The 26,036-nt window shown below is 47.4% G+C and overlaps 2 protein-coding genes across 5 annotated transcripts in view; one reads left to right on the top strand and one right to left on the bottom strand.

Annotated features, from left to right (window-relative positions):
* Nucleotides 1-140: 140 nt before the first annotated feature.
* Nucleotides 141-16,292, bottom strand: LOC144114478 (small ribosomal subunit protein uS11). 4 transcript variants are annotated; one of them, XM_077648236.1, is made up of 5 exons: nt 16,186-16,292; nt 15,748-15,900; nt 9,861-10,022; nt 7,969-8,045; nt 141-246 (listed from the first exon to the last, which is right to left on the bottom strand). In XM_077648236.1, the coding sequence occupies exons 2-5, from the start codon at nt 15,894-15,896 to the stop codon at nt 179-181; spliced, it is 456 nt and encodes a 151-aa protein (XP_077504362.1). In that variant the 5' UTR covers nt 15,897-15,900; nt 16,186-16,292; the 3' UTR covers nt 141-178. The 4 variants fall into 4 exon arrangements, with proteins under 4 accessions (XP_077504362.1, XP_077504361.1, XP_077504363.1 ...); XM_077648235.1 differs by having other exon boundaries at nt 16,093-16,228; XM_077648237.1 differs by having other exon boundaries at nt 16,105-16,204.
* A 158-nt stretch (nt 16,293-16,450) lies between these two features.
* fand (Pre-mRNA-splicing factor SYF1 fand) overlaps nt 16,451-26,036 on the top strand; it is an 87,371-nt gene continuing 77,785 nt past the window's right edge. The window contains exons 1-4 of the mRNA XM_077648234.1: nt 16,451-16,630; nt 16,718-16,866; nt 16,989-17,112; nt 23,390-23,587. Of these exons, the coding sequence (XP_077504360.1) occupies nt 16,604-16,630; nt 16,718-16,866; nt 16,989-17,112; nt 23,390-23,587 (498 nt within the window). The 5' untranslated portion in view covers nt 16,451-16,603. The remainder of the gene's footprint in view (nt 16,631-16,717; nt 16,867-16,988; nt 17,113-23,389; nt 23,588-26,036) is intronic.

Raw genomic sequence — 26,036 nt, 5'->3', positions numbered from 1 at the left:
GAATCTATTGTTCAAAGAAAAATAGAAAGGAGCTGTCCGCTGTGCTCATTTAATATGCACATACACAGCATTTAAATTGTTTTTTTAACGTTCCAAAGAGACTCGGGCTATGAGGGACGCCGTAGTAGAGGACTCCAGGCTCCAGGAGCTTAAAAAAAAATGTTTACTGCTCCATTGTTTACAGACGCCTTCCTCTGCGGCCGCCTTTCCTTCGTGTGCCGTCCGATGGAATGGGTGTCACATCCTCTGCGAGAGAGAAGCGGGATGAAAGATTAAAACATGGAAGACATCCCAGAGGTGCACCATGCACCGAATTAGAAGTGTTTTAAGGGGGGAAGAGAGTCTTAGAAAAAGTTTTATTAATGAACTCAATTACGAAATCTTCAGGAAACACGTACTTTTTGCGCACATTCCAAATATGTACAGTAAAACCTCATTAATTTGATGTCATTGGGCCTGCAATCAAAACCGATCACAGCAAAAAAACTTTTACTGCAGCACCTTTTTTTCGACCACCTGGGGTTATTTAATGTGCACTGACATCGCACAGTACATGGGCCTCTAGAATTTCGTCTCCACCGAAAAGTGGTATTCCACCCTGGCTCCACAGTTGCACACGGTCTGACTCACTAGCGGCAAACAGACTACAAACTGTCTGTAGTTTTGGGTTCCAGAGCAACAAGTGCACAGGAGATGATCAGAAGTTTGCCCTTGTGCTACCCACAGCTCTCGTCTAAGGAAGTGACTGCTAGTGCGAATGAACAGGGCAAACGATGCGCAATTATCTTTACGAGAACCGATCCGCATATGGATCAATGACTGTTTTTGACGCCTTAAGCCCCCTTCCAGGAATGGGCACTGGCACAGGGCGTGCACTACCTGTAGCTCGTCCAAAATTACCTTATGCTGGGGCTCTGCATAAAGTCAGCCCTCAATTTTAGGATGTCAATTTTTTTTTAAGAAGAAATGTCGACCTAACCCTCTCACTCCTGCATACCACTCAAACGTGCTGGCCACTACTGCGCACCAGTCAACCCGTCGCGGGCATGTAGCAAAAATGGCTGCATCAGAGGATGCCCACTGATGCTGCTAGGGGCGGGAGGTGGTTTGATGCTAGCACCTCAGCTTGGTGCTGCCTCGACTATGGCCGGGCTGGAGAGGAGCGACGAGCGTCACACCAGGCCGACTGTACCTTGACGAAGCACCAAAATTATCTGGTATCCACAGCTGCATTACAGCAAGTCTTCTCTGTAGGCATGTGCTTCGGTGGTCCGCAAGCGATATCAGATTGGTTTAGTGCTAGGAGTTTGGGGCTGTGGTGCTTTGCATATCAAGAATCGCCATTACTACAGTCGAGCCTGCTTATAACGAATATGAGCATCATGCAGCGTCCATTTGTTATATCTCGAAGTTCGTAGTAAGTGGACCACAGCTTTAAAGTAAGTTGCTTGCCAAAAACGCCAAATTTTTTTTTTGCGAAAAAGTCCGTAAGGGACGTGTTTCTGCAGCGCAGATCCAATCAATGAGGGAGGTTTCCAGTCTATTTAAAGCAGAAGTGTGCTATCGCGGACACCCTTGGCATAGACAAGCTGTCTGAGGCTCTCTATGTAGCTAATTGCTACAGGCACGCTTGTGGGTGCTAGCTCTGAAGTTCATCCTCATCTGATACCTCCGCGTCACTCTCGTCCCACACTTCAGAAACGATGCTTTCGTTTGTGCACAGTTCTGGGGTGTCGGCGTCGTTATCGACAGAAATCGAATCATTCCAACCAATGTCATGAACCCCCATGTCCCCCACTCAACGAAGCGCTGCCACAAATCACCGCCGGGCTGGTCATCTTCTGAAGCATCAGGCTCGGCATCAGACAGTGCCGGCCTTGCGGAAGCAATTCTGCTTGCCAGTGGCCGTCACCTCCGCCCAGGCCGCTTTTACAATCTTTACCGCTAAATGCAATGGAAATGGGCACGGTGTTCCCGTCCGCCATCCCGAATTACAACCAGGGCCCGAGATGTGAACGAAGCCATCGGATCGCCCGCACCGCAACAAGAGTGACAAAAGCGCGCAGTGGTGTAGACGTGCAATGTGGCAATCAAGCTAGATACAGACGCACAGCGCCAGCGGAGAGACCAATGAGGGGCGTCTGTGAGCGTCAGTGCAGCCATCTCTTGGCTACCACGGAAGGCTTGCTTCACAGAGAGTGGCCTCCACGATCGGCACCGGCAGCGGAGCGGTTGATCGCGGAGGCCACGTGCGGATTTGCAAGAGTAAGGAGGGTGGAGCGGAGTTGGGAGGAGTGGCGAGAGGGCGATGTTGGAAGGCGCGTCGGCGGAGAAGGGTAGCTTGCTCGATAGCGGCGCAAAACGGGGCGGGCAGTTATCCTGCGATGTCTCGGGTAAACATACCGCGCTGGGTTTACGCCGTGCGTTCGCTGTAACCTATCAGCAGGGCTTAATGACGTTCGTTATACGTGATTTCGTGTCATTGAAACAATGTATATTTTGACGGGCGCGCAGGTTTCATTCGTTATAAGTGGAAGTTCGTCTTAAGTGGGGTGTTAAATGTGGGCTCGACTGTAATCGGCATCGCCCTGCCGTGCTGTCTCGCAGCTCCGAGGGTCGCAGCTTCCACTGGTTTGCAGCGAAATCGGTACCGGACATCCTGGCATAGCACCCCATATCTCCAAATTAACTGGGCTTATGCACACGCCGTGGCAAATTATTGCTGAACTCCAAAAGGTCATGTGTCCACACACTGATGTCTGAACCACGTTCCATTATGGTGTATCCAGACGGCGGACCACGGACTGGCCCGCAGACCGGTCACGTGGGGTCGACCGCACGTGGCCCGGCCGGGTCTGGCCGGCGACAGTGTCCACACGACGGACCAAAAGAGCAGACGACAAGGCGGGCCAAGCCTCTATTGATCAGCCTGCAGCAACGCTCGTCTCACGCTTCGACATTCGGCTGCGAGAACAAGCTGAATCTGTGGCAGAGATTCCGCCTAAATACCCAGCGGAAAGCTCGATCGGTACGAGACATATTTCTGCCGCGGTGAGGAGGAGGTAGCATTCCCAGGGCGACAAACAAGGCGGCGCACTTCCAAGCAGGACTGCTCGCTACGGACTCAATTCGTCATTGTTACTGCCTTTTTTGTTGCGTTCATTGGCAATAAATGGCGCACCCATTTATCGCTTCGTCTCACCTCGCCTACAAGAAGACGTACGAGTGAAATATGTGCTTTATTTTTTATTTAGAGTGACGATTGTGTCCCTTCTAGGGTTAAGCGGAGCACACGTCTGTTGACAGAAATGGTTACCCGTCTTAACCACTAGATGGCGCCACAAGGCTGAGCGTATCCTTCAGTCTGTTTTTGGATACGCTGAACTAAAAGTGGGAAATCAGAAAAATGCTGTACCGTGCCGAAAAATACCTGCGTTGAGCGCACACGAGAGTGCATACGCTTATGGCACGTAGACAGCGTGAGTTGTATTTTTCTAACCATGTCTGTACGTCGAGAGCGCCGACAATGCGACTAATTTCGCTCGCTCTCGCCGCCGAATGCCCAATTATGAACGAGCCATAAAGCTGCACTAAGGCCAAAAAGTAAAACGTAACGTCGTCCGACCACGTTGACATGTTAACAGTGGAAGCAAAACTACTTTCGCTGGTGTCGCCTCGACTGCCGGCAGCACTGAGTCGGGAAAGACCAGTTTGGTGTAGTTGCCAGACTTGATGTGTGCGTATAGGCACATGATGCGTCCGTGGTCCGCCACCAGGAAAAATGCTCTCGCATTTCTCGCGCGATTCGGCCCGCGGACCATGCATGGACCTCGCAGACCGGAGCGAAACCCCCACATAACCACTAGTCCGAGGGCCAAAACAGGTCCGTGGTCCGATGTCTGGATACACCTTTACAGTCGCCGACTGATTTTTCGGACTCGAAGGGACCTAAAAAATGGCCTGAATAATCGAAATCCGAAAAATCCGTGTAAGTACAAAAAAATCACTTTATTGAGATGAAATCGGCTTAAAAAAGACACCGGTTATACCTTCCAGCAAATTTCTCTTGCTGGAGACGATTTCTGCCTGCATTTGCGCCGAAGACGTGCTTACACTGTACACACTAGACAGCAAGGTCACGGCATTTAGTTAAGGGGGGACACGGGTCTTAGAGGTAAAAAAAAATCGATTTTTTTAAAATGCTATTTCTGAAATCTGTTGCCTGTTCTCCAGTCGGCGAAGTTTCATGCATCTAGGATCAGTAGTGTTCACGCAGTACCAATTTTACCGCCGATATCGACTGAATGTGATCCGAAATTGACATCAAAACGGCACTGTTTGCGCGGCGCGCAGCTCCTATTCTATGCATGCTATCGGAGCCATCTTGGTCTCGTTTGAGAGAGCGACCTTTCCTCTTCAATTTCCCGCCACCGATGTCTCCGTCCGCCCATTGGTTGCAGAAAAAAAAGCGCCAAAATACAAAATAAAGGTCCTATGCACAACCTCATTCGTTACTCAGGGCACGTGACACGTGTGCGCTAGCGGATTGACTGAATCTGTCTCCGTCGTCTGCAAGACGCGCTGGCCGTTGTTGACGCGGCAGACCAAGTGCCATTTTGTTGTGCGTCGACTCCGGTTCAGTACGCAATGAATCGCAGGTCGGTAAAATTTCGTGCCAGGCACCAGTTCGGGAAGAAGGTGAAGCGTTCGTTGAGCGATAACTTCAAGCCGTGCACCGCAGTGTGCCCAAGGAGAAGAGCTTCACGCGCCCAGCGACGGGGCCGCCGGCACTGCCGCGCTAGGCCTAACGGACCAGACACCCGAAAGCGGTACCAACAGTGGCCGCGTACGCCACGACACGATATTTTTACAGCCTTCTGAAGCAGAAGAACGCAAAAAAAAATAGCAGCGGACTTGGCAGAGAACCTTTCAGCAACGGCAGCAACAGATCGGAAGAAGGAGCTTCTTGCTGACAGCGACGACGCCGCGGTTTAACTGCACAATGGAACTTCATTCACGATTCTGTGTTTGGATTCGGTGAACGCTCTGCTCGAGTTCGCTAAGTGCAGATCCTGCTCTGGAGTTTTGAACATATTGAGAGATGAACGCGAATATGGCCTTGCGGTCAAGCTGCACATTGTGTGCGAAGATTGCGGCGACACGTCGTCGACATGGAGTTCGCCGCGCGTCGAAGGTACACAGAAAGTGAATCCTTTCACCGTGAACGTCCTCGCCACGCGTGCGATGCTGGCCACTGGCAATCGCCAAACGGCATTAAATGATATTTTTTCGGCAATGAATATCAGCCGTCGGGGTCAGCACACAAAAACGTGGCAGTCGCATCTGAAAGGCAAGCTGATGCCTGCTGCTAGTCGCGCGGCACGAAAACTGACTAGTAAGTGCGCGCAGTCCGTTCGCGAACTTAACGCAGAACTGAACGTGAGTAATCCTGGCAACATCGCCGTTTCATACGACGGGTCGCGGATGACGCGCGGGCACACTTCCCACATTGGCGTCGGGGCGGTAATTGAACTGTTCAGTGGCTTGGTGCTTGACTATGTCGTGCTGAGCAATTTCTGCGCCGGATGCGAGTCAGGCCCAAATGAGGACGACCCCTCATATGAATCGTGGACAGCCAGCCATGTGTGTCAAAAGAACACGACGAAAAAGGCGGGAGAGATGGAAGTGGAGGCTGCCCTGATCCTGTTCAAGAGGTCCCTCGAGCGCCACAACCTGTGGTACACTACTGTACTTTGCGACGGTGACAGCAGGACCTACCTTGCGTTGGAAGAAGAGAAGGTGTATGGGTATATACCCATAAACAAAGAGGACTGCGTCAGCCATGTGGAGAAACGAATGGGTACTGCTTTGCGGAATGCAGTAGCGAAGAACAAAGGCTGTGGCTCCAAAAGCCTCAGTGGAAGGGGCAACCTAACGGGAGATCTGATAAACAAAATGAGCTCCTATTATGGGTGGGCTCTGAAGACCCACAAAGATGTAGATTCCATGCAGAGGGCGTGATGGTCACATTCCATCACATCACATCCAATGATGCAAAAAGCAACGATACATTTTTCCCAACGGGGCCGAGCTCCTGGTGCAAGCAAAATGCGGCAAAGGCCAGGGGTGAGCCAGCACCAAAGCATCCCAGGAACCTGCCCCCCATGTTTGTGAGGCCCTGCTTCCCATATATCAGCGCCTCTCGGACAAGAAGCTGCTGGAGCGATGCCTGCGTGGCAAAACGCAGAACAATAATGAAAGCCTACATTCTATGGTATGGGCACTTGCTCCAAAGTACTCCCATGCCTCACTGTTCGCGGTGGAGAATGCTGGAACTGTGACAGCATCAAGAGCGATCCTCAGCGAGCTGGGCTTGAATCCAAGCAACGAAAGTAAAAAGCGCATGCTGGAGAAGGACCTGCGCAGAAGGAAGGCATCAGCACGCAAGTGTGCGCCATGATGGTGGCAAAAGCCAATCAGATTATATGCCTGGTGCCTATTAGCCCTTTTTGAATGTAAATATTTTTAGTTTTTTTCCTCATTAAATATTGTTCTGCTTGTTTTTTGACAATCCCTCAAAATTGTGTTTTGTGTCAAGTTGGAAGTATCTCAGCACTTAGAGCAGCTAGAGCTACAATTCTTTTTGCATTGTGCAGCTGGAAGCATAAGGCATGCAACGCTGGGAACAGATATTTAATTTTTACCTTCCATCTTTTTTAATTTCGTTTTTTTTCACTCCAATGACCATGTGTCGAGCACCAAGTTCATTAGGCTGCTAAATATATATCATGAGTTTAATTTGAAAACTGCTTCCAGCGTTGCATTCCTCACACATTGTAGTATCTACCCACGTATTAAAATTAAATTTCTGATGGCCCATTTTTTTTCTATTGTTTGAGCAGACAATGGCATGATATATATTAATATCTCAGGAACTAATTTTCCTAGAAAAAAAAAAAAAACGAATTGCATATTTGAAATCAGTGGAACAAACTGAATAAGTCTACAGCTTCATCAAATGTGGTCTGTAAATAAAAAAAGACGCTCAAAGACCCATGTCCCCACTTAAATACTTCCCACGGACCCAGCGGCACCGGCGGGGTCATGTTGTCCACAACCCGAGTGTGCACATCGCTCGTCACATGCAATGAGAAGGCACTTTTTGTTCGAAGTGGTGGAACCGCCGGACGCAATTACAAAACGGCGAACGGATGTAACTTCGTGAAGACGGAGCGCCACTCAGTCGGAGAAACCAAAGTGATGAAACGGCGAATAGCGCCACGGTGGCTCAGTGGTTAGGGTGCTCGGCTACTGATCCGGAGTGCCCGGGTTCGAACCCGACTGCAGTGGCCGCGTTTCGATGGAGGCGAAACTCAAAGGCGCCCGGGTCCTGTGCAATGTCGGTGCATGTGAAAGATCCCCATGTGGTTGAAATTATTCAGGAGCCCTCCATTACGAACGGCACCTCTTTCTTCTCTCAGTGGCTACTTTATCACTTCCCTTAATGCACGGTTCAGGTGTCCACCGAGATGCGAGACAGACACTGCACCATTTTCTTTCCTGAACAACCATTTTCAACGTACGAGACAACCGATAACTGCCCGCGACAACGTTGGCCAAAAGCAAGTAGATGGCTAACCTCGAAGTGTCAGAGATCGCAGGGACCTCTACCAGCAAAAATGAGGTACCGAAAGTATGTGAAGCCAATCCAACAGCAGAGTAAATCCACCTCAATACAAGATGGTGCCTGCTGTGCAGGCGAAAAGATGATAAGATGGCTGATTTTGGCCCGCAGGCGACTGAAATTAGTCCGAAATATCCTACAAGTCCGAATTACCCGTTGGCTACTATAACTTCTAAGCTTGCTTGTACATCATGGAATGAGTTCATGAAATGAAGTTCCTTTGATCACATTCACTTTAAGCAGTGTGCAAATTCAGAATGCACAAGTAAATGTATTACACATACCAATACGGCCAATCTTCATGTCTGAACGTGCCAAAGCTCTTAATGCAGATTGTGCACCAGGCCCAGGAGTCTTTGTCCTAAACAGTGGGATAAGTTTAATATGAAAACTCTCAAGTACAAATCACCTTCATAATGCACAAAGCAGTAATGTGAACATGACCAAACCATGAAAACGATCAACGTGCATTAAAGTTTAATTACACTGCCTCCCCCGTCTCAAAAGGCTCTGATCTATGACGCTGCTCAGCAATGCAACACTTCTAACACCACAGCAGCAAAGTAGCTACGTCAATCACAGTGCTGAGCACGACTTCGTATGTGCAGCACCGAACCCATAGCTTATGCTGCCCTATATATATGGCAGTCATATGCACTGAATGACATTTCACAAATTTGTTTCCTTAACCTTTTTAGAGCAGTGACTACAGTGTACCTATGTACCACATTTTTGTCTGATGCCGCACTACACTATCGCCTGCTGCCATCGGCACCAGCGACCACAGATAGTTTCCCTTCGCTCTGCTGCCTACTTTTTGTGTGTTTATCGGCGTAAAAGGCTCACAGCTTCTATCTTGCGATTGTTCATGCTGACAAATTCTCATAACGGCGGTACCCAAATAAGAATGAAACTGGCGGGAAATTCAAACTAGTCAATAAAGCCACGTGGTACAAAGCAGCCAATCGCGAGGCTGTGTCTCCATTTTTGTTTTTGCATTTTTCTTGGCTTTGAATAGGCTCAGCGAGCATTGCATTGGTGCAAAACAAAGCCGGCGGGCTGCACTATCAAATGAGACCAAATAGGGACCATTATTATGGCAGCTGGTTTTGAATTGCACAGGAACAAAAAACAGGTGCATTTTGGTGCATCCTCAAGAGTTCCTGTGCCGTTCCAGCACATTTACTGGGCAATTTCCCCCAAAACTACACGAATCCCGGGCTCCAAACTTCACCTATCAGTGGAAAAAAGCCTCGCAAATCCCAATATGACAAAAGTGAAAAATTTATATTTTCACTAATTTTTCAGCTCTTAAGATCCATGTCCCTCCCTTAATGGTTACAGCATCATGTTTCACAAGCTACACTATGATGTGTCTAAGCTGAGGCTGAAACGTCAAAAGCCTTGAGACAGTTGCCCAAACACAGCCGGAGGAATGCAAGGCTAGAAAGAACAGTAACTACAAAGTGGGTGGGCCAAGAACCAAGCGCAGCAATCGCTGTAAGCAAAGGTAGCAATGGAACACATGACAGGCACACAAAAAAGTTAAATGCTGGGAGTGAGAAGCTTGAAGAAAGGCAGTGCCCACCACAATAGAAAACTCCAGACAATTTTAAGAAAAGGCAACGCAGCAAAGTCGTCAACGAAATTACCTAGAAGTCAACGGTAAACAAATGTAGGCTTCCAGGCACCGAGAGTCATGATGTGAGCACTCGTAATAGCCCAAAAGACAAAACGTTTATATTGCACTAGTTCGACACCTGCTTTCTCAGAGACAAAAAAGCGGGCTCTAATACAGTGCAACACTGTCAGTGGTTCAGTACAGCCCAAGCAAAAACCCCACTTGGAATGGGAACACGCAAGGACCTGTGCTGCACAAATTACTGGAAACCAATAAATGCACAGGCTTACCTTAAGTTCAGTCCCGCTGCCTGTGCTAGTTTTTATTGCATAAAGTCTGAACCATTCCTTTAATAAGAAATGCTATGACCATCCCTTTTAGACATTTCCCATACAGCTCCGGTGATATCACAGCAATACTACAACCATTTCTGCGGATTTAGTATAAACCAAAGCAGGGATCGCTCCTTGTAGAGAATAAGCCAAACCAAGAATATGGGCATTATTGTATCCTAGCAAGGCAAGGCACCTCGAGTGGCACAATGGAAGAGCATACCTGGTTCCACCGGTGGCACGCAGCTTGATGTGAAGGGCAGTGATGCCCACCTGCTTGCACTTCTCTGCTACATCCTGAGCAGCCAACATTGCTGCGTAGGGAGATGCCTCATCACGATCCGCTTTCACCTTCATGCCACCAGTCACCCTGGCAATGGTTTCCCTGCAACCAGGTTCAATACAACACTTGCAATCATGAACAAGACTGGAAAACCCAATTCCAGTAATGCACCAAATAGCCAGCAAAAATGTTCTCGCAAGCATGCACATGACTGTCCACGCACAAAAACTACTCAGTAGAAATAATGAATTATTACACATTCGCTATACAAATACATGTCAATGTAGTGAAAAGGGGCTATTTGTACATATGTATGCACGTTTCTGCAATCTGCAGAGTTTGACTGCCTGCCTAACTACTTTTGTTGACGTTCTGCACCCCTGAAGTCCCAAGCTTCAGAAAGATGAGCACAGAGTTGTGGTCACCTTCAACATGTTTCAAACTCCGGTGGCATAAAACAAACCTACTAGCTGGCCCATAACAAAATCAGTGAGCTGTATGTGACATGCTATACACAGGTTGCAACAAGATGTCATGGGTGCCATGATGGAGCCCAAGGCATACCTTCCACATTCCAGGTGACGATAAGCAGATTAGAAAAACTGGCACATTTCCACTTTGTTTCTGGTCTCCAACACGACAACCACTACGATATCGATACAAGCTATGTATGCAACACTATGGCATCAGCAAGGTACAGTGGTAAAAATGACAATGTAAATGCACTCCAGCCATCTGTGCCAGGCTGTCAGCTAACTTGCGGACGTCTGAATGCTTCTTAGAATCTGATTACTGTATAACTGAGAAAACTACTGTTGCTGAAGTACTGCTTATGTTATCTGACAGCAGGTAAAAATTTGGCTCTGAAAAAAACACTGCAATTAAAAAGGCAGATTTACCTTTACAGCACTTAAAAATCAAGGAACACTACACAGTACAGTAAAAGCTCATTACGAACTCTGCTAATTTGAAACGACGCTCGGGTCACGGCACAGCCCTGTGTATTTCAACGGGGAAACTCGATAATTTGAACAAGTCAGCATCCGCTACGGTTAATTCAAACTAGGAGCCCCTGACTGACACTGCTCCTCGTAGATACAATTTGCGGGGACCTGCCCTGCAGCCCCGTGTTTGCTTTCCCGCGAGGCACCATGCAGCGGCAATCTCACCTCGAGGATGAACGCATTCCCTTGTCAGTTACATTAACTGGCAAGAGAGGGCGCCAGCGTCGCTGCGCGGGAGACTGCTGAAGCCCGCGCGCAGATCGGCACCAGGCGCTCCGACACCGTCCGATACGGTGGGCGCCGACCGCTCAGAAGCTGCTTTGGGCACTGAGCGGGGTAGGACCACCCCACAAAGCTGATGTCTCCTCGCGGCTGCGTGCACGTAACCCGTTTCGGGTCTTTGTTGTGTTCACGGTCGTTGTCGGAGTGGTAGTTAGGCCTAATGCTTTTCGGAGCTGCCTGCACCACGTTAGAAGAGGCACGACCACCGGACCGTAGTGTTAAGAGGGGGGGCACTTCGCTGCCCGCTCGTTTTTTGTAACCTCGCACGAACTGAGCAGTCTCGTTCAACTCAAGAACGGGCTTTGTTCACTTGAACTTTGCGTTTGCACAGCTGCCGACATGTTTTGCAAGCGAGTTAGGCATTGTGCCACGAGGTCCTGGGGGATGCCGTTTCCCCTCCCATGACCTACGTTAAAGGCACCATGCCGAGAGCGTTTCGGCAATTTTGCAGATCCGTTGGAGCCACCCAGGCTTTCTGTCCGGTGCACATCATCTCGCTGCCACCTGCTGCGACAGTGTGGCCTGTATCCTGTTCGTCGCATCCATCCGGGGCAGCTGTGGCGAGACCAGTCAGCAGTCACCTCCGGCTGCTGCCGCCCTGGCGACTACTGCAGAATCCTGGCCTGCAGTTTTCCCACTGGCCTTCTATTCGCGGGCCATGCGAGTCATCCCAGCGGAGACCTTCACGCCGCCTTCGGAATACCGTGGAAGACTGCATGGACGCTGTCGGCGTGACCTCCGCTGCAAGACGTGCCTCAAGGACATGAAAACCAGGAGACTCCTCCATAGCATGTACTTTCAGGCGCGTGGGTCTATTTAAGATTGGGGGAATGTGGGGACCTGCCCTGCAGCCCCCGTGCTTGCTTTCCCGCAAGGCATCGTGCAGCAGCAGTCTCACCCCGAGGATGAACACATTCCCTTATCAGTTACATTAACTGGCAAGAGAGGGCGCCAGCGTCACTGCGCGGGAGACTGCTGAAGCCCGCGCGCGGGAGATGGAGCTCTGGGCTGGGATTGTCGGCGCGAGCGGACATGTCGCTCGCGGCTCCGCTCTTCGCCGGCGGGGCAAGGAAGCAACGGGGAGACCCGCTCCCGTATTATTGTCCCGTCCGGCCTTCGGAGTATATATCCCTTGCCCTAGCGCGGGCGAACATTCGCTCCGAACCTTGCTGGTGAGTCGGATGACCTCGATTCATTAGTGTGCCTTGTTGCTAGCTGGCGTTATTGTTGCTGTAGCAATAAATGCCTGTCTGTCAGCCAATGTGTCATTCCTTTGTTCCCTCAGAGCAAGGCCCGCTGTGGTTGGCGTGCGCTCGCTAGCGTACGCGATCACGGGGTGGGGTCCGGGCGGCTTTGAACCGTGTCAGCCGCGATTGAGTGGGGAGAACTTGTATATACCTCCCCATGTCAAAACCCCACAAATCTGACCCATAACGAGCACAACGCGTCGAAAATTTGGAAAACAATAGAAAAGAAAAAATCCGAGCGTATGAGGCTGGCAGAGCCGTGCTCCGGTGCATGCCGAAGCAGGTTTTCGCTGCCGGAGGGAGCACTCGCCCATGCTGCCAATGCTTCGGTTCCAGGTTCTCGTGCCGCGGTCGCTGCGTTGTGATCACATGGTGGACACAATACAGTACAGCAGTTCAGGTGCCGCCATCATGCTTTTTGGTAGCGCCACAAGCTACATAGACAGCATAGTGGAGCGCTTGAGTGACTCGATATAATTAAGGCTGCATGCTGTCAGCAGACGCCACAGGGCTAACGTGCAGTGAGCACAGCTGACAGTGATGAGTCCGACTGCAGCGACAAGCCTATGCCAATGAGAACTGACGTTGCTGACGGAGTCTCAGACAGAAGTGCAAGCAAATGCTCTTCACCGATTACTTTTAATTTTGACAACCTTTATCCATAAATAAATGTTTCGGAGCATATATAGCATCCTATATTCCAGTACTTGTTTCTGGCACATAACTGGCCGATCAATTTATTGCACTTGCCATTAGATATGAATATAATTCTCAGAATCGCCCCCCACAACAGTGCAGTAGTGCCTAGCTCGCGATAACGAGTCTAGATATGACTGCTTTGGATTCTGGTCACGTTGCGGGGTGCAATACAGATCATTCTGGCGCCCATTCGATAATTAAAACCATTATCTGACCCCCTTCGAGCTTGAATTAACGAGCTTTTACTGTATTTGAATAAACTATGTGCAGTTTAAGGAAAGACTGAAACTTGGTTAACTGGTTACTAGTGTATGGGGGTATAATGTCCCAAAGCAAATCAGTCTTAGAGTGAAGGGCTCTGGGAATTTCGACCAGCTGGGGTTCTTTAACGTGCACTGATATTGGACAGCACATGGGCCTCTAGAATTTCGTCATGGAAATTCGACCGCCGCAGCCGGGATCGAACCGGCGTCTTTATGAGTCAGCAGCCGAGCACCATAACCACTGAGCCACCGCGGCAGTGTTGATTGGTTATCGCTAAGCTTCATTTCTAGACAATGAATGATGAAAACTTCATAGCAGAGAAAGAAACTGAGGGGAGTCTTCACAGGTCCAGGAACCCATTGGAGATGGCTACCTGCTGCACCTGTTGGGACCAGTGCTTTCAGATTCTGCAGGTATGAACTGGTTGGCATCCCCTCCCCATGCTAATTGTGGGGTTTGTGATAATCTAGTTCCTGGTTCTCTTGGTATGCCTATGGCATATGACATTTGGATATTCCTCACAAAATTAAGTGAGTAACTATGAATGTAACCTGTGCAGAAGATAGATGTGGCTATGTGTTAGCTTGCAGTGCATAACTATCTCCTCCGCCTTGGTAAGCTCTTTGTGAGCCTATTTAGATACGAGAAGAAACAGAAAGGACAGGTTAATGGCTATGATTTTGCCCATTTCTTCTCTCATACAAGTGTTTTTTTACACTAGGAAATGCAAAGCTTCACATCAATAAGCGAAAGAGTTTCTGGCATGACTAAAAAGCATCTACAGCACTGAAATTGTGCAACTTTCTTAAATACCGTCACCACTTGCTTTGGAACCTGAAGACAGTCAAAATCATAATAGTCAGACAGTAAAAGTGTCTGTCTTCGGGGTTGCAAAGCTGCTTATAAAAAGGATGTGCAAGTCCACAAACCAAGTGTGAAGCGCAACAGTGACATAATGCACACAGAATAACAAGCAGAACAAAGGCACTGGTAAGCAACGAATAACCGACTACACAAGACAGTAGTGTCTTAGTTTGTGCAAAATTATACTTTACTGCCACTGTGTTTGGGGATTCTGTAAGCTGAAAAGATATTTTTCACTCAATTAAAGCAAGCCTTCTTTCTGCGGTGTGTTGTTTCATATCAATTTCAATAACATTGTCCTACACTTTGCGCCGAGATCATTTTTCATGTGCAATGTAACCTTTTGTTTTTAACTCAACCTTTTTATCCACACCCTGTCACTTGCATGTCTAAGCTACCATGATAGTACATGCACACCTGAAATGCAAAGTGCTGAATGCCCACGCTTTATTAATGCAAACATTAGTCTGTGCCTTGTGTCCACATTGACAGCACATGCAACAAGTATTTGTGAGCTACGTCAAAATATTCATCCAACAAATTCATTATCTCAGGCATCACTATTGTTCAAATGCAATACTGATATCGCTTCACAGAATGACATTTCGACGAGGTAAGCCAGAAAAGTACTCAAGAGGCAAGGTTAACAACGAAGAATGTCAAATCAAATTATGCTGCAGAGATGTCTCGTATGCCAAGGTTATTTGCTACTTCACTGCATGCAGGTTTAAGTAAAATTTCCCATCATGAGAGTTTCAGATGAAAGCAAGCACTGAATAAGCGCTGCTGGGCTTAATTAGGGCGATAGGCATGGAATTCGCATGGCACCAGGCGAATGGCATTAAGCTATCACTGACGTGCCGGAGTCGCACGTGTACATGCAACCCGCAGCAAAACCAAACGTCTCAACAATTATGCACTGGCACACCAGCTCTGCCTTTGAATTCTCGGCGCAGAAATCACCTCGCACTTAACGGGTAAAAACGCTACACGCGCAGAAACAAGCAGCGGGGCAATGAGTGGCGGCACGGATACTCGCACGTGCGGTGGAAGGGAATCGGACAAAGGACTCGGCACGCATGTCCCGCCTTTGGCTGATCTCCCAACCACAACTACGCCATCAGAGTAATAACAGACCGCACTTCTGGGATCGTTATGCACCCCTTCCCACGCTATTTGACTCGAGTTACGTACGGTAACCTAGATATATTTTTCGCTACTGCTGCAGCACCAAAGTTGCGGCACGCGGGTTTCGCCGTGTGGTGTCGGAAGGCAGCGAGGACACCGCAGGCTTTGGCTTAAGCACCGAGGTGCAGACGAAGCCTTCCAGGTTGATTCTGTAGCACAGTCATGACACCCGACGGCCATTGGAGGCGGGTAGAAAACCTACCCATGCGGCGCCGGGCTCTTGGCAGTGCATATACGAGAGGAAAACTCACAGTAACAAACATGACAATGGTCACTCACCTGCCCGACAGATCGGTCACATGAACAAAGGTGTCGTTAAAGCTGGCATATATGTGCGCTACACCAAACACGTTTTCATTTCCGATAGCTTGCGGCCCCAGAGAGACGATAGGCTGTTCTTCCTTCTGCTTCCCTTTGCGTGGAGCCATGGCGCTGGAATGAGAACAGTGCACTGCTTATCCAAAACATAACCAAGCAACTGCAAAAACTAAGCAATTCAGCAATAACGATCACTACGAGCTACAAAGCAGTTACCACACTTAGCGCCCGATCGCATTACTTGAAGTTGTGTAAAAAACTCGGTAGACTCCTGCCAAAAAATTAGTAGACATAATCAATCCGTACCCCTTCACTTACAGCAGACAACTATTAGTGGATCAAATTATGTTTAAATAAGCAAGATTTACTCGGATAGCAATTCGTCGGGACACCGCTCACCTGCCTTCACTGTGGCGAGAGCTAAAAAGGACTTGTCAGGGATCTGCGGTGACGACCGCAGAGAACGTAGATGGCAGCACAAACAACGTAAATTTACTACTGCTTGCTTATCTATACAAAGATTAAGAACAAAATTTTATTAATTTCATTTATACAGTACTTAAATTATGTATTTTTTGCAGTTACATATGATGTTGATGTTGCCTTATAAGTACAGAATATATTTTACGACTGCACCGTAGGATTCTAGTTGTTACAATCCAGCGGCCGAAACCGCCGTTGCGCTCAAGCGCGATCTGCGTAACTTTAGCGATGCGTGAAATGAATTCGTAGGTTGTGGTCTGTCGTGTGATCGCGTTTGCAACGCACCTGTGTCGTTTAACCAGAAGATCTCTAATAGAGGACATTTTGTCAGACAATGAAGAGCACCAAGGATATCTTGTTTGTAAGTTAATCTAGATTGAGTGATTTTGTTTCCACTTCAGTAATCTGCTAGGAGCATCTCCTTACAACAATCTGACACCCATTTCAGGAGGAAGATGATCTACCGTACGAAGAAGAAATCATTCGGAACCCATTCTCTGTCAAGCACTGGATGCGATACATTGATTATAAGAAGGATCAGTCAAAATATGTTATCAATGTCATCTGTGAGAGGGCGTTACGCGAGCTTCCCGGCAGGTATGACGGTGCTTTCATTTTTCGGTTGTAGTAAATATATGTTTCTCTTGTATTTTATGTTTTGCAATATATGTTTCTCTTGGCATCGGTTATCATAATGTTTCTTCCGAAACTCCTTGCAGTTACAAGCTTTGGTACAACTACCTGAAACTAAGACGCCAACAAGTTAGAGATCTCTGCATAACTGATCCGGAGTATGAAGATGTCAACAGCGCCTTTGAGCGATCATTGGTTTTCATGCACAAGGTAAGCATCGTGAACAGGCGACTATATCAAATAGTTATTTTTAAGTATCTTGTTAGTGAAGAGTTTTACTCTACAGGTAGCAAAAGACGTTTCATATTTGTGGTACTTCACCGCATGGGCAGTGTATTTATTTTGTTTATGTTCACAGAGTGGCATGGGTGTGTTGGTTCAACTTTATTGGCGCTTTTCTTCATCCTGTATTGCAGAAATGGAAGTCTTCCCGTCTTTCGTCTTATATGCATTAAGTTCTAGAACAGAATTTATGAAAAATGTTAGCCTTAGTTCAGTGTCAGGTTTTCATTCCACTTGTATGAAGCTATGCGAATCGAATATTTTGAGCACAGGTTGGTTGTGAAAACTATTGCAGATATTTTAGATGAGTGCAAACATTGTGTATATCTCAAGAGTAAACTGATTTCCTTGTCTGGAACTGTTAATGAAAGTGGCCTGAAAAGTGCATTGATGCGAGCCGGGCATTTCTGTCTGCTGATGGTTGTTGCGAGATAGCTCTTGTGAAACTGATTTGAATTACTGCTTTTGGCCCTGCGGATCTTGTGATAATGAGCAGTGAAATTACTTGACTCATGGAATTCCTTTTTATTAAGCTGTTGTCCCTTGTTTTACCTGTGCTTTTGCTTTCCAGGTACAGTCTTTCTTAAAAGTATACAGCCCAAGGGGTCTACTTCTGAGTCTTGCACTGTGGCTTCTCTTGCATACTCAGGGACCCTAATCTCACGAAGGCAGGAGGAACTTAAGTCCTCAACCCTCCCAAGCTTCGGACTGTCAAATGTGCTAAACAGCCCCGCTACACGGCTTGGAAGCAAACACCTAGGGCTGTATATTTTTGACAAAGACTGTACATTGCCATCCTGAGTGTTGTGCAGTGGCATATTCTCATTGTGATGGGCATTCTTGAAGAAAAAGTTGTATGAAGAAAACAACAGAAACAAACTGGTTGAGCATAATACATGTGTTGAGTGCAGGTGCCATTCGCATAATGTCACCAGCATGGGGCAGGATCTGGTTGTGTTGGCAAATAGGAAGCTTCATTGTCGACACAGTGACCAGTCAGAGTCTGTGTGGCTGATATGAACTAGAGCGTTTATTACCTTAAGAGAGATAAATTATTTTGGTTTTTCAATGCTAAGACCATTCGCCACTCCGGCGGCTCAGTGGTTGTGGTGCTCGACTGCTGACGCGAAAGACGTGGGTTCGGTCCGGTCGCGGCGGTCGAATTTTGAAGGAGGCGAAATTCTAGAGGCCCCTGGACTGTGCGATATCATGCCTGCTAACAAACCCCAGGTGGTCGAAATTTCCGGAGCCCTTCACTATGGTGTCCCTCATAGTCAGAGTCTGTCTGCGACGTTAAACCCCCATAAACCAAGCAAAGAGCATTCAGCATGAGCATGAAGTTAGCATGGGTGACGGCCATTGATTGTCTGAGCGTATATGTACAGAACTCAGCTGCTACAGTTGGCAAACTAAATTGAAAAATCACCATTGTGTTGTATTGTTGACCCCCTTTTGCTGACCTGTGATGAAATGTCATTTGTTATCATGCTTGCACTGGAGGTAGCGCTATGCATGGACATGGTGGAAGTGACAGTGCAGCGTTTTGAGCTAATGAATGCGTTATATAAATTATGCGCAGACACCGCGGAAAACAGTGCTCTCATCTATAACTGTTAATTGAAAACTTCTTAGCGTTGCTGGGCAGGGTCTTTTTAGTGAAGCGAGCGTTGCCCACATATTACATGTTGCAGATCCTACTGATCGCTATATAGCTCATGCTACAAGTTTCACCACCTGTAATCAGCCAAGGTGGAAAAGTCACCTCAAGTACATAGCTATTTAAAGAATGGCAACACCCCTATTTAAGGAAGCATTTATACCTACCTGATGGAGACAGAGAAGTAATTATGTGAAAGCTATGTTTAGTTACTTGTGCAAATTTGAAATGGTGCTTAGAAACTAAACAAATATTTTTAAATGCTGTGGTAAAAAATTTTTTGTGCACTTTGTAAATTGGGACAATTTTTTATAATTAATTTATACATGGTCTAGCTGTTCTGTACATTTAGCAGCCGCGGTGGCTCAGTGGTTTTGATGCTTGGCTGCTGACCCTAAAGATGCAGGTTTGATCCCAGCTGTGGCAGTCACATTTCGGTGGAAGCGAAATGCTAGAGGCCCATGTACTGTGCCATGGTAGTAGTGCATGGCACAGAACCCCAGGTGGTCGGAATTATCCGGAGCCTTCCACTATGGCGTTCCTCATGCCTGAGTCACATTGGGACGTTGAACCCCATAAAACCAATTTAAATGCTGTGGGCATGAATATATATATATATATATATATATATTAGCAAATGATGCGTAACTCATTATCTTACAGTGACCATTTAGGTAATGTAAATGACGAAAGCCTCCAAAAATGCCCCTTGATTGTTAACTGCTTTTTATCAACCTGTACTGGATCATTGGATAGCATTAGACGCACTGAGATTAGTTCTCATTTTGTTACTTATCAACCTGTACTGGATCATTGGATAGCATTAGACGCACTGAGATTAGTTCTCATTTTGTTACTTGTGGAACCATGCAGCCTTTATGACCAGGTTTGGAAATTTCAAATAGATAAGCCCAGTGGCCATTATGATCATTTCTGCAAAATATTAGACATCTTTGCCATGTAGGGTGGGGGAATTCAAAATAAAGCCTGTTTGCGCGCTTTCTCGACTAATCACACCTCGTCATTCTTTACGCTGATGTCCAAGCTTCGCTGTGATGCTGCAGCGAAATGAATTTCATTGGTCCATCATTCACCCGCCGCGGTGGCTCAGTGGTTAGGGTGCTCGACTACTGATCCGGAGTTCCCGGGTTCGAACCCGACCGCGGTGGCTGCGTTTTTATGGAGGAAAAACGCTGAGTCACCCGTGTGCTGTGCGATGTCAGTGCACGTTAAAGATCCCCAGGTGGTCGAATTTATTCCGGAGCCCTCCACTACGGCACCTCCTTCTTCATTTCTTCTTTCACTCCCTCCCTTATCCCTTCCCTAATGGTGCGGTTCAGGTGTCCAACGATATGAGACAGATACTGCGCCATTTTATTTCCCCAAAAAACCAATTGGTCCATCATTCTGGTTCATTGGTAGATGAAGAATAATGTCTGATCATCTGCTGGTTGCTCCAGGTTTTTTCATTGGGCTGTTTATTATGGTACAAAAAAAAATTACATATTAGTTTCTTTCTCTAGTCCAGTTATGTCTGTGTGGGGCAGGGTTACTACTTTGCTTTTCGTTTATATTTCACCTCATTCATTTCTTCCTTTTTACCATGAACGTGGGTGGACAGTCTCGTCAGTAAGCTGATTGTGCATTTTCACACCCCTTCCCTCTAATGCTGGTAGTTGTGTTTCATACATACCGTGAAGCTGGAAAGTGAAAAGCAAAAAAAAAACCTGGCTATGCAGGGCCGGGATGTAGACAACTGATGCACAGCCCTCCAATTTTCTCATAATATCCGGGGAGCGCCAACCACCTGACGCTGCGGCGCTGTGTGGCGAAGGCAAAAGAAAGCGGGTGAGGGCTGGGGCATGCACTAAAATCCTGCTTTGGAAGGGAGCGGCGTCTGGTAGGCTGTTCTTCTTGGTGCACACCAAACCCTCCGCAGTACATTTATGAGTAGCATGTTTGAGTGTTCTTGCTCTGTTTCCACTGCGCGTTTCTGGCTCTGGCTGCCTGATTATGTGTCACGTTCTGAGTACGGAGCTCCACCTCTGCTCTGTTTGTGGGCACGGTCCCAAGAGTGTTTGTCTTTACGTTGTTAAAGCGCCGGCATCGAAGGTCTTCCAGAATTCGTTTAATAAGCATGAGCTGTTTATGAGACACATTCAGCTGTCAGTGCTGCATAGCCCCTCCAACCATACGGAGCTCTCTGCCGCGACCAGGTGACCACCCCATGCGTGCAACACGTGCCTTACTCCTGCTTCCCACTTTGTTGCCATTGGGTGGGACGCGTGGTCGTAGGATGCTGGCAAATGCTTCAAAATGCCACTCGGACACTGTGCGCTTGTTAATAGAAAAGGCGTGGAAACAGTCTTCCCCAACACCTGTATCATATACCGCAAAAGAATGAATCAAGGAATGGGTAAAAGGGAAGAGTTTTAGAAACAACGCTTTTGTGCGTCCTCTCGTTGGGTTTCGCGAGTTGTGGAGCGTAGCGCGAGTGTAGTAAATTCTAAATTTGTTAGAGTTAACATCTCGAAGGGATGCATGGGCTACGAGGCATACCGTAGTAGAAGACTACGGATTAATTTGGAGCACCTGGGGTACTTTACCTGCAATGACATCACACAAAACATGGGTGCACGTAGTCACTTTTTTTTATTCATAACTGCAACTTTTTTCTCGGATTTTATTTGTTAATTTTATTAATTTTAATTGCGGGCTTATTTAAAGGTTACACTCCACACATTATGGGGCTGCCGGCTGAAATCAGCCAAGTGTAGCAGCTTGGCATTCCATTGCACCATAGTGATAAGTTGCAGGGGCTGTTTGCACCAAGCATAACAGCCTGGAGGACAATGTGAACCCTTGCAGCAGTGTATCGGTGCATGCCCTTACCCTTGCCCTCTCTCTGGTCTAGTTTGCTCCGGTGCCATTGTGCTGGCCAGTGCCGTTGTGCTGGCCGGTGCCGTTGTGCTGGCCAGTCGACACTGCCCAGATATTATTAGAAAAATGGAGGGGTGTACTCTTTGCCTCCCTCTAAAAACCCCAGAGAAAGGGAAACTGCTTGCAAAGGTTTGTTGCCCGGATGGGTGTGAGAAGAGGGCGTGGCAGAGAGAAAGTATGGAGAAATCGCTTGATTATGACGGCTGTAACTCTGTTGGTAATGAGTCTTTTAAAAAATGTTGTGGTTGCGAGTTCTGGGGATAGTTCCTGACAAATGCTCAAGTGTAGCAAATTTTCAACCAGAGGGTGGTCAAGGACCGTTTAAAGTTGCTGTGGTAAAGGAGGTATTCCTGTGGCATCACAGGCACCGTTTTGTTGTACAACACATAGCTTCAGCGGTGCAGATGGCGAGAAGCTGATTAGACTAGCGCACAGCCTTTCGTAGTGTTCCGTGTACACCAAAATGGCAGCCACTGTGGCTGAAGTGAATAGTGCCTATAGTTCATGCTTGCAATCTCTCGCACTTTCAAGTGCTTTCTGTGAGGCACAACAGTGCTTCCTGTAGCTTTTTTTTTTTCTACTGCTAGTTTGGATTGTGAATCATTTAAGCTCCTTGTGTGTGATTTTTTTTTTAGAGCGAAAGCTGTACTCCTCCTCTACAAGGCTGGAGGTCATGTGGCTATGAAATTTGACCTTCAAATCAGGAGGAGCGGAGGCTTGGCTCTGACGTCATGCCACATGATTCGCCTCGCCACAGCTGTGCGTGTTGAGCCGACTGTGCTCACTTGCCTCGCAACTATCAAATCACATGACTTGCTGCGCCTCGCCACAGCCGCGTATGTGGAGCCAGCGGCACTTTTGCAACTGCTGGAAATCGCTTGATACGCCGTTCGCTATATAAAATCATGTGGCGTATGGATACCTTAAAAGACCTTTCGCTGGTCTTACTACATTCAGCTGGGTTGAAACACCGCAATTTTTTTTTTACTTTTGTGGCAAAAACATGCTTATGCGGCACCGTTACATAAGCCAGTGATGGTGCCAAGGGGAGGTGAGAGGTGGCAGCCACCACCCTCAAAATTTTCTTGACGACAGAAAAACTTTATCTTCTTCAGACCTCTATGAAGAGGGCGCTGCCTGATAATGCAGCCCAGACTGTATTTCGAAGCTGTCGCTGCTGCATTCTGATGGTTTTATTTGTTTTGTCTTTATGAGAAGCCAACACCCTACTCAAAATTAAAATTGCCCTTCCCCCTTCTCGCCACCCTGCTGCAAATATCCTGGTACCGTCCCTCTTGGCAGCATTAGCTCGATCCTTGAGCTGAATTAGAAGATACCAAAGACCTCAAGAATGTCTGTGCTTATCAGGTGCCTGTGGAGCCTTTTTTTCATGGTTTTGCATTCCACTTGGCTATTTCCGGCCACAAAGTATTGCTCTAATGATACTGGCCATCACGTTTCAATGCGAATTATTAAGTTTTATTATATTTTCAGGTCTGCATTTTGTGTAGATATGGTTTTGCTTTTTTTCCATTTTTAACAATAGAAAGTGCTTTTAAAAGCATGTCTTTAGATGAATGTTCACTCAAGGCTTTGGCATTGTTGCAGATGCCCCGAATATGGATGGACTACTGCAAATTTCTCACCCTGCAGCAAAAGATAACACGCACACGACGGGTATTTGACAGGGCCCTCCGGGCTCTGCCCATCACTCAGCACCATCGCATATGGCCCCTGTACTTGGAGTTTGTGAACATGCACGAAATTCCTGAAACAGCTGTTCGTGTTTATCGACGCTACCTCAAGGTATGGACACTCATGACCTTTTGACTTCACACACTTGATGGTTAATTTGTGCTCATAGGCATTGCACACCATTTCTATCCATTGTATTTGAAGGATGCATTTTATATATTACCATGAAGGCCATTGTTGTTGACAGTGTCTGTTGCACTGTGCAACGTTTTGGACAGATATTTTCCTTTCTTGTGTTTCTTCTGGTATAGGCAGAGTTATTTGAATGCAGAGGTCAGTGATGATGATTTGAGCCAGTTGTTGATGTGCAGTGAGAATATGCAAAATTTGGGCTCATCTGCAGGAATGCAAATCATTTTTGTAGTCACTGAGAAGAGTCTGATTGATATGCAGTTGATGACCGAAAATTGGGACCCCTGATTTTTCGGACACGCTCGATTATTCGGACTTTTTTGGGGCTATGTGACATACCCCTAGAGATATCTAAGAGCGCCTGCAATTTCAGATGCATCGCAAGTGATTGCTCGATTGTGTGGACTTTTGCACTCACTGTGGCACCATTGCAAATAGCCAAGCCACTACAGTTAAAACTCGATTTAACGAAGTTGAGGGGAGCCGTGAATTATTTCGTTAAATTCGTTAAATTGAATGAGGCATTTCTTGGGCACATAATTCAGTACATTCGATTACAGTAAAACCTCGTTAAAACGTACCCGCTTAAACAGTACTTTCGTTTTAAAAGTAGTAAAGTCAAGTCCCCGACTGAGCACCCATTGAACATAATGCATTTTGCATCCGCATAAACCGTACCAGCTTATCGCGGTCGTATCGGTTAGCACGTACCATTTTCACTTTTCGTCGCACTCGCGCGTGACGAATTCACGCCGGTAGCACCGACCCAAAGGACGGTTCGGCTAGCGGCGCAACAATCTTCCCTAAATACCGCCGACGGGACGGCAAGCCACACAGCTAATGACAAATTGGCGCCAAAGTTGGTAATCATACAACTAGCGCAATCTTTGGGGGTCCGTATGGTCATCGTCATGACCCCCCGCGCTACTTTCGAGTGGGTAGCGCCAACACCACGACCGGCGCTGCTAGCGCGTATGAAAAGAAACAACAAAAATTCTTACTCGACAAGAAAGGCCCGAGGGGACTACAAATTTATTTTCCGCCAAAGAAGTCGGTGATCTTTGCCTGCGTGCGCTTTGTGAGCAACGGCCGCACCGATTTCTCGTAGGTCTGAAGTGCGTCCAGCGCGTCTTCCGTCCCCTCGTGTGCGCCGGCAAAATGTCGCAGCAGATCGAGAGCATCCATCACCTGACCTGGTGTCGGCACGGGAGCTTCGGCACCTGCAGGGTCGTCGGCAGCGTCTTCAGCCGTCATTCCCTCCACGCTTCCTACAAGCCGCAACATATCGGCATCAGTCAAAACTTCCGTTGTGACTGCGTTTGCGTCGGCGTTCACGTAGTCTGAGAAACTTATGCCTGTGGGCACTTCATCCACTGAGCGAAGGTGTTCCCAGGCATCTTCATCCTCGTGCACGGCGCTCGCGCAGTCCGGACCAGCTTCGGCAGTTTCAGGGCCTAGTGTACCGAAACCGGCAGTCCTGAAGCAGTTGACAATTATCGACGGCCTCAATGCTCTCCAAGCCGCCGCCACCATCTCAACCGCCATAAAAAGGCACGGGGAAATCCGCACAAGAGCGAACACAGAGCACAACACACAAACACACAAAAAAACATGGATGGATGGATGGATACGGCTGAACCCTTTACATCGGGCGGTGGCTCAAGCCACCTAGCCATGTCTTGTGAAATTTTACTCCTGTCTTGCTTTTAGCCACCAATCAGATAACCTTCGCTTGGTTACTTCTAACCTCTTAAAATCCACTTTCCCTTCACTATCCCTAAACCCCAATGCCTTGGGTAAGTCAGCCCCGCTGCCTTCCACTGTAGGGTGAAGCCCTTTACAGAAAAGTATCAAGTGTTCAGCCGTTTCCTCCTCCTCTCCGCACGCAATGCACAAAGTGTCTATCTCCTGGTACCTGACTCTATACTTCTTAGTCCGCAAAACTCCAGTCCTGGCCTCAAACAACAAAGAACTTCCCCTACAATTATCATAGATATTTTCTTTGACAATTTCTTGTTTAAAGGTCCGGTATGTTTCTAGTGCCGATTTCGTCAGCATCCCTGTTTTCCACAAAGCTCTCTCTGTTCCTTTAACCTTTTTCTTAACCGATAATTGCTGATTTGCCCACTTACTGCTGTCCAGATATTTGCTTGTCAATTTTCTAGTTCGCTTTCTCCATTTCGTGTCAACATTCTTTATATACAGGTATCTGAAAACTTTCCTAGCCCACCGCTTTTCCTCCATCCTTCTCAATCGTTCCTCAAATGCTATCTTACTGCTAGCCTCTCTGCTCTCGAAAGACGCCCATCCCATATCACCCTGTACCCCCTGATTTGGTGTATTGCCATGTGCTCCCAAAGCTAACCTC

Source organism: Amblyomma americanum, chromosome 1 (genome assembly GCF_052857255.1).
Source record: "Amblyomma americanum isolate KBUSLIRL-KWMA chromosome 1, ASM5285725v1, whole genome shotgun sequence".
Lineage (NCBI taxonomy): Eukaryota > Metazoa > Arthropoda > Arachnida > Ixodida > Ixodidae > Amblyomma > Amblyomma americanum.
The sequence above is the reverse complement of the archived record's forward strand: the minus strand, read 5'-3'. Positions and strand labels throughout refer to the sequence as shown.

Excerpts from the sequence above, each read along its gene's own strand:
- LOC144114478 (XM_077648236.1), bottom strand. The coding sequence starts at position 15,896 with ATGGCTCCACGCAAAGGGAAGCAGAAGGAAGAACAGCCTATCGTCTCT. Across the intron at positions 10,023-15,747 it reads GTGACCGATCTGTCGGGCAG|GGAAACCATTGCCAGGGTGA; the intron begins GTGAGTGACCAT and ends ACCTGGTTGCAG. Across the intron at positions 247-7,968 it reads CATGAAGATTGGCCGTATTG|AGGATGTGACACCCATTCCA; the intron begins GTATGTGTAATA and ends TCTCTCTCGCAG.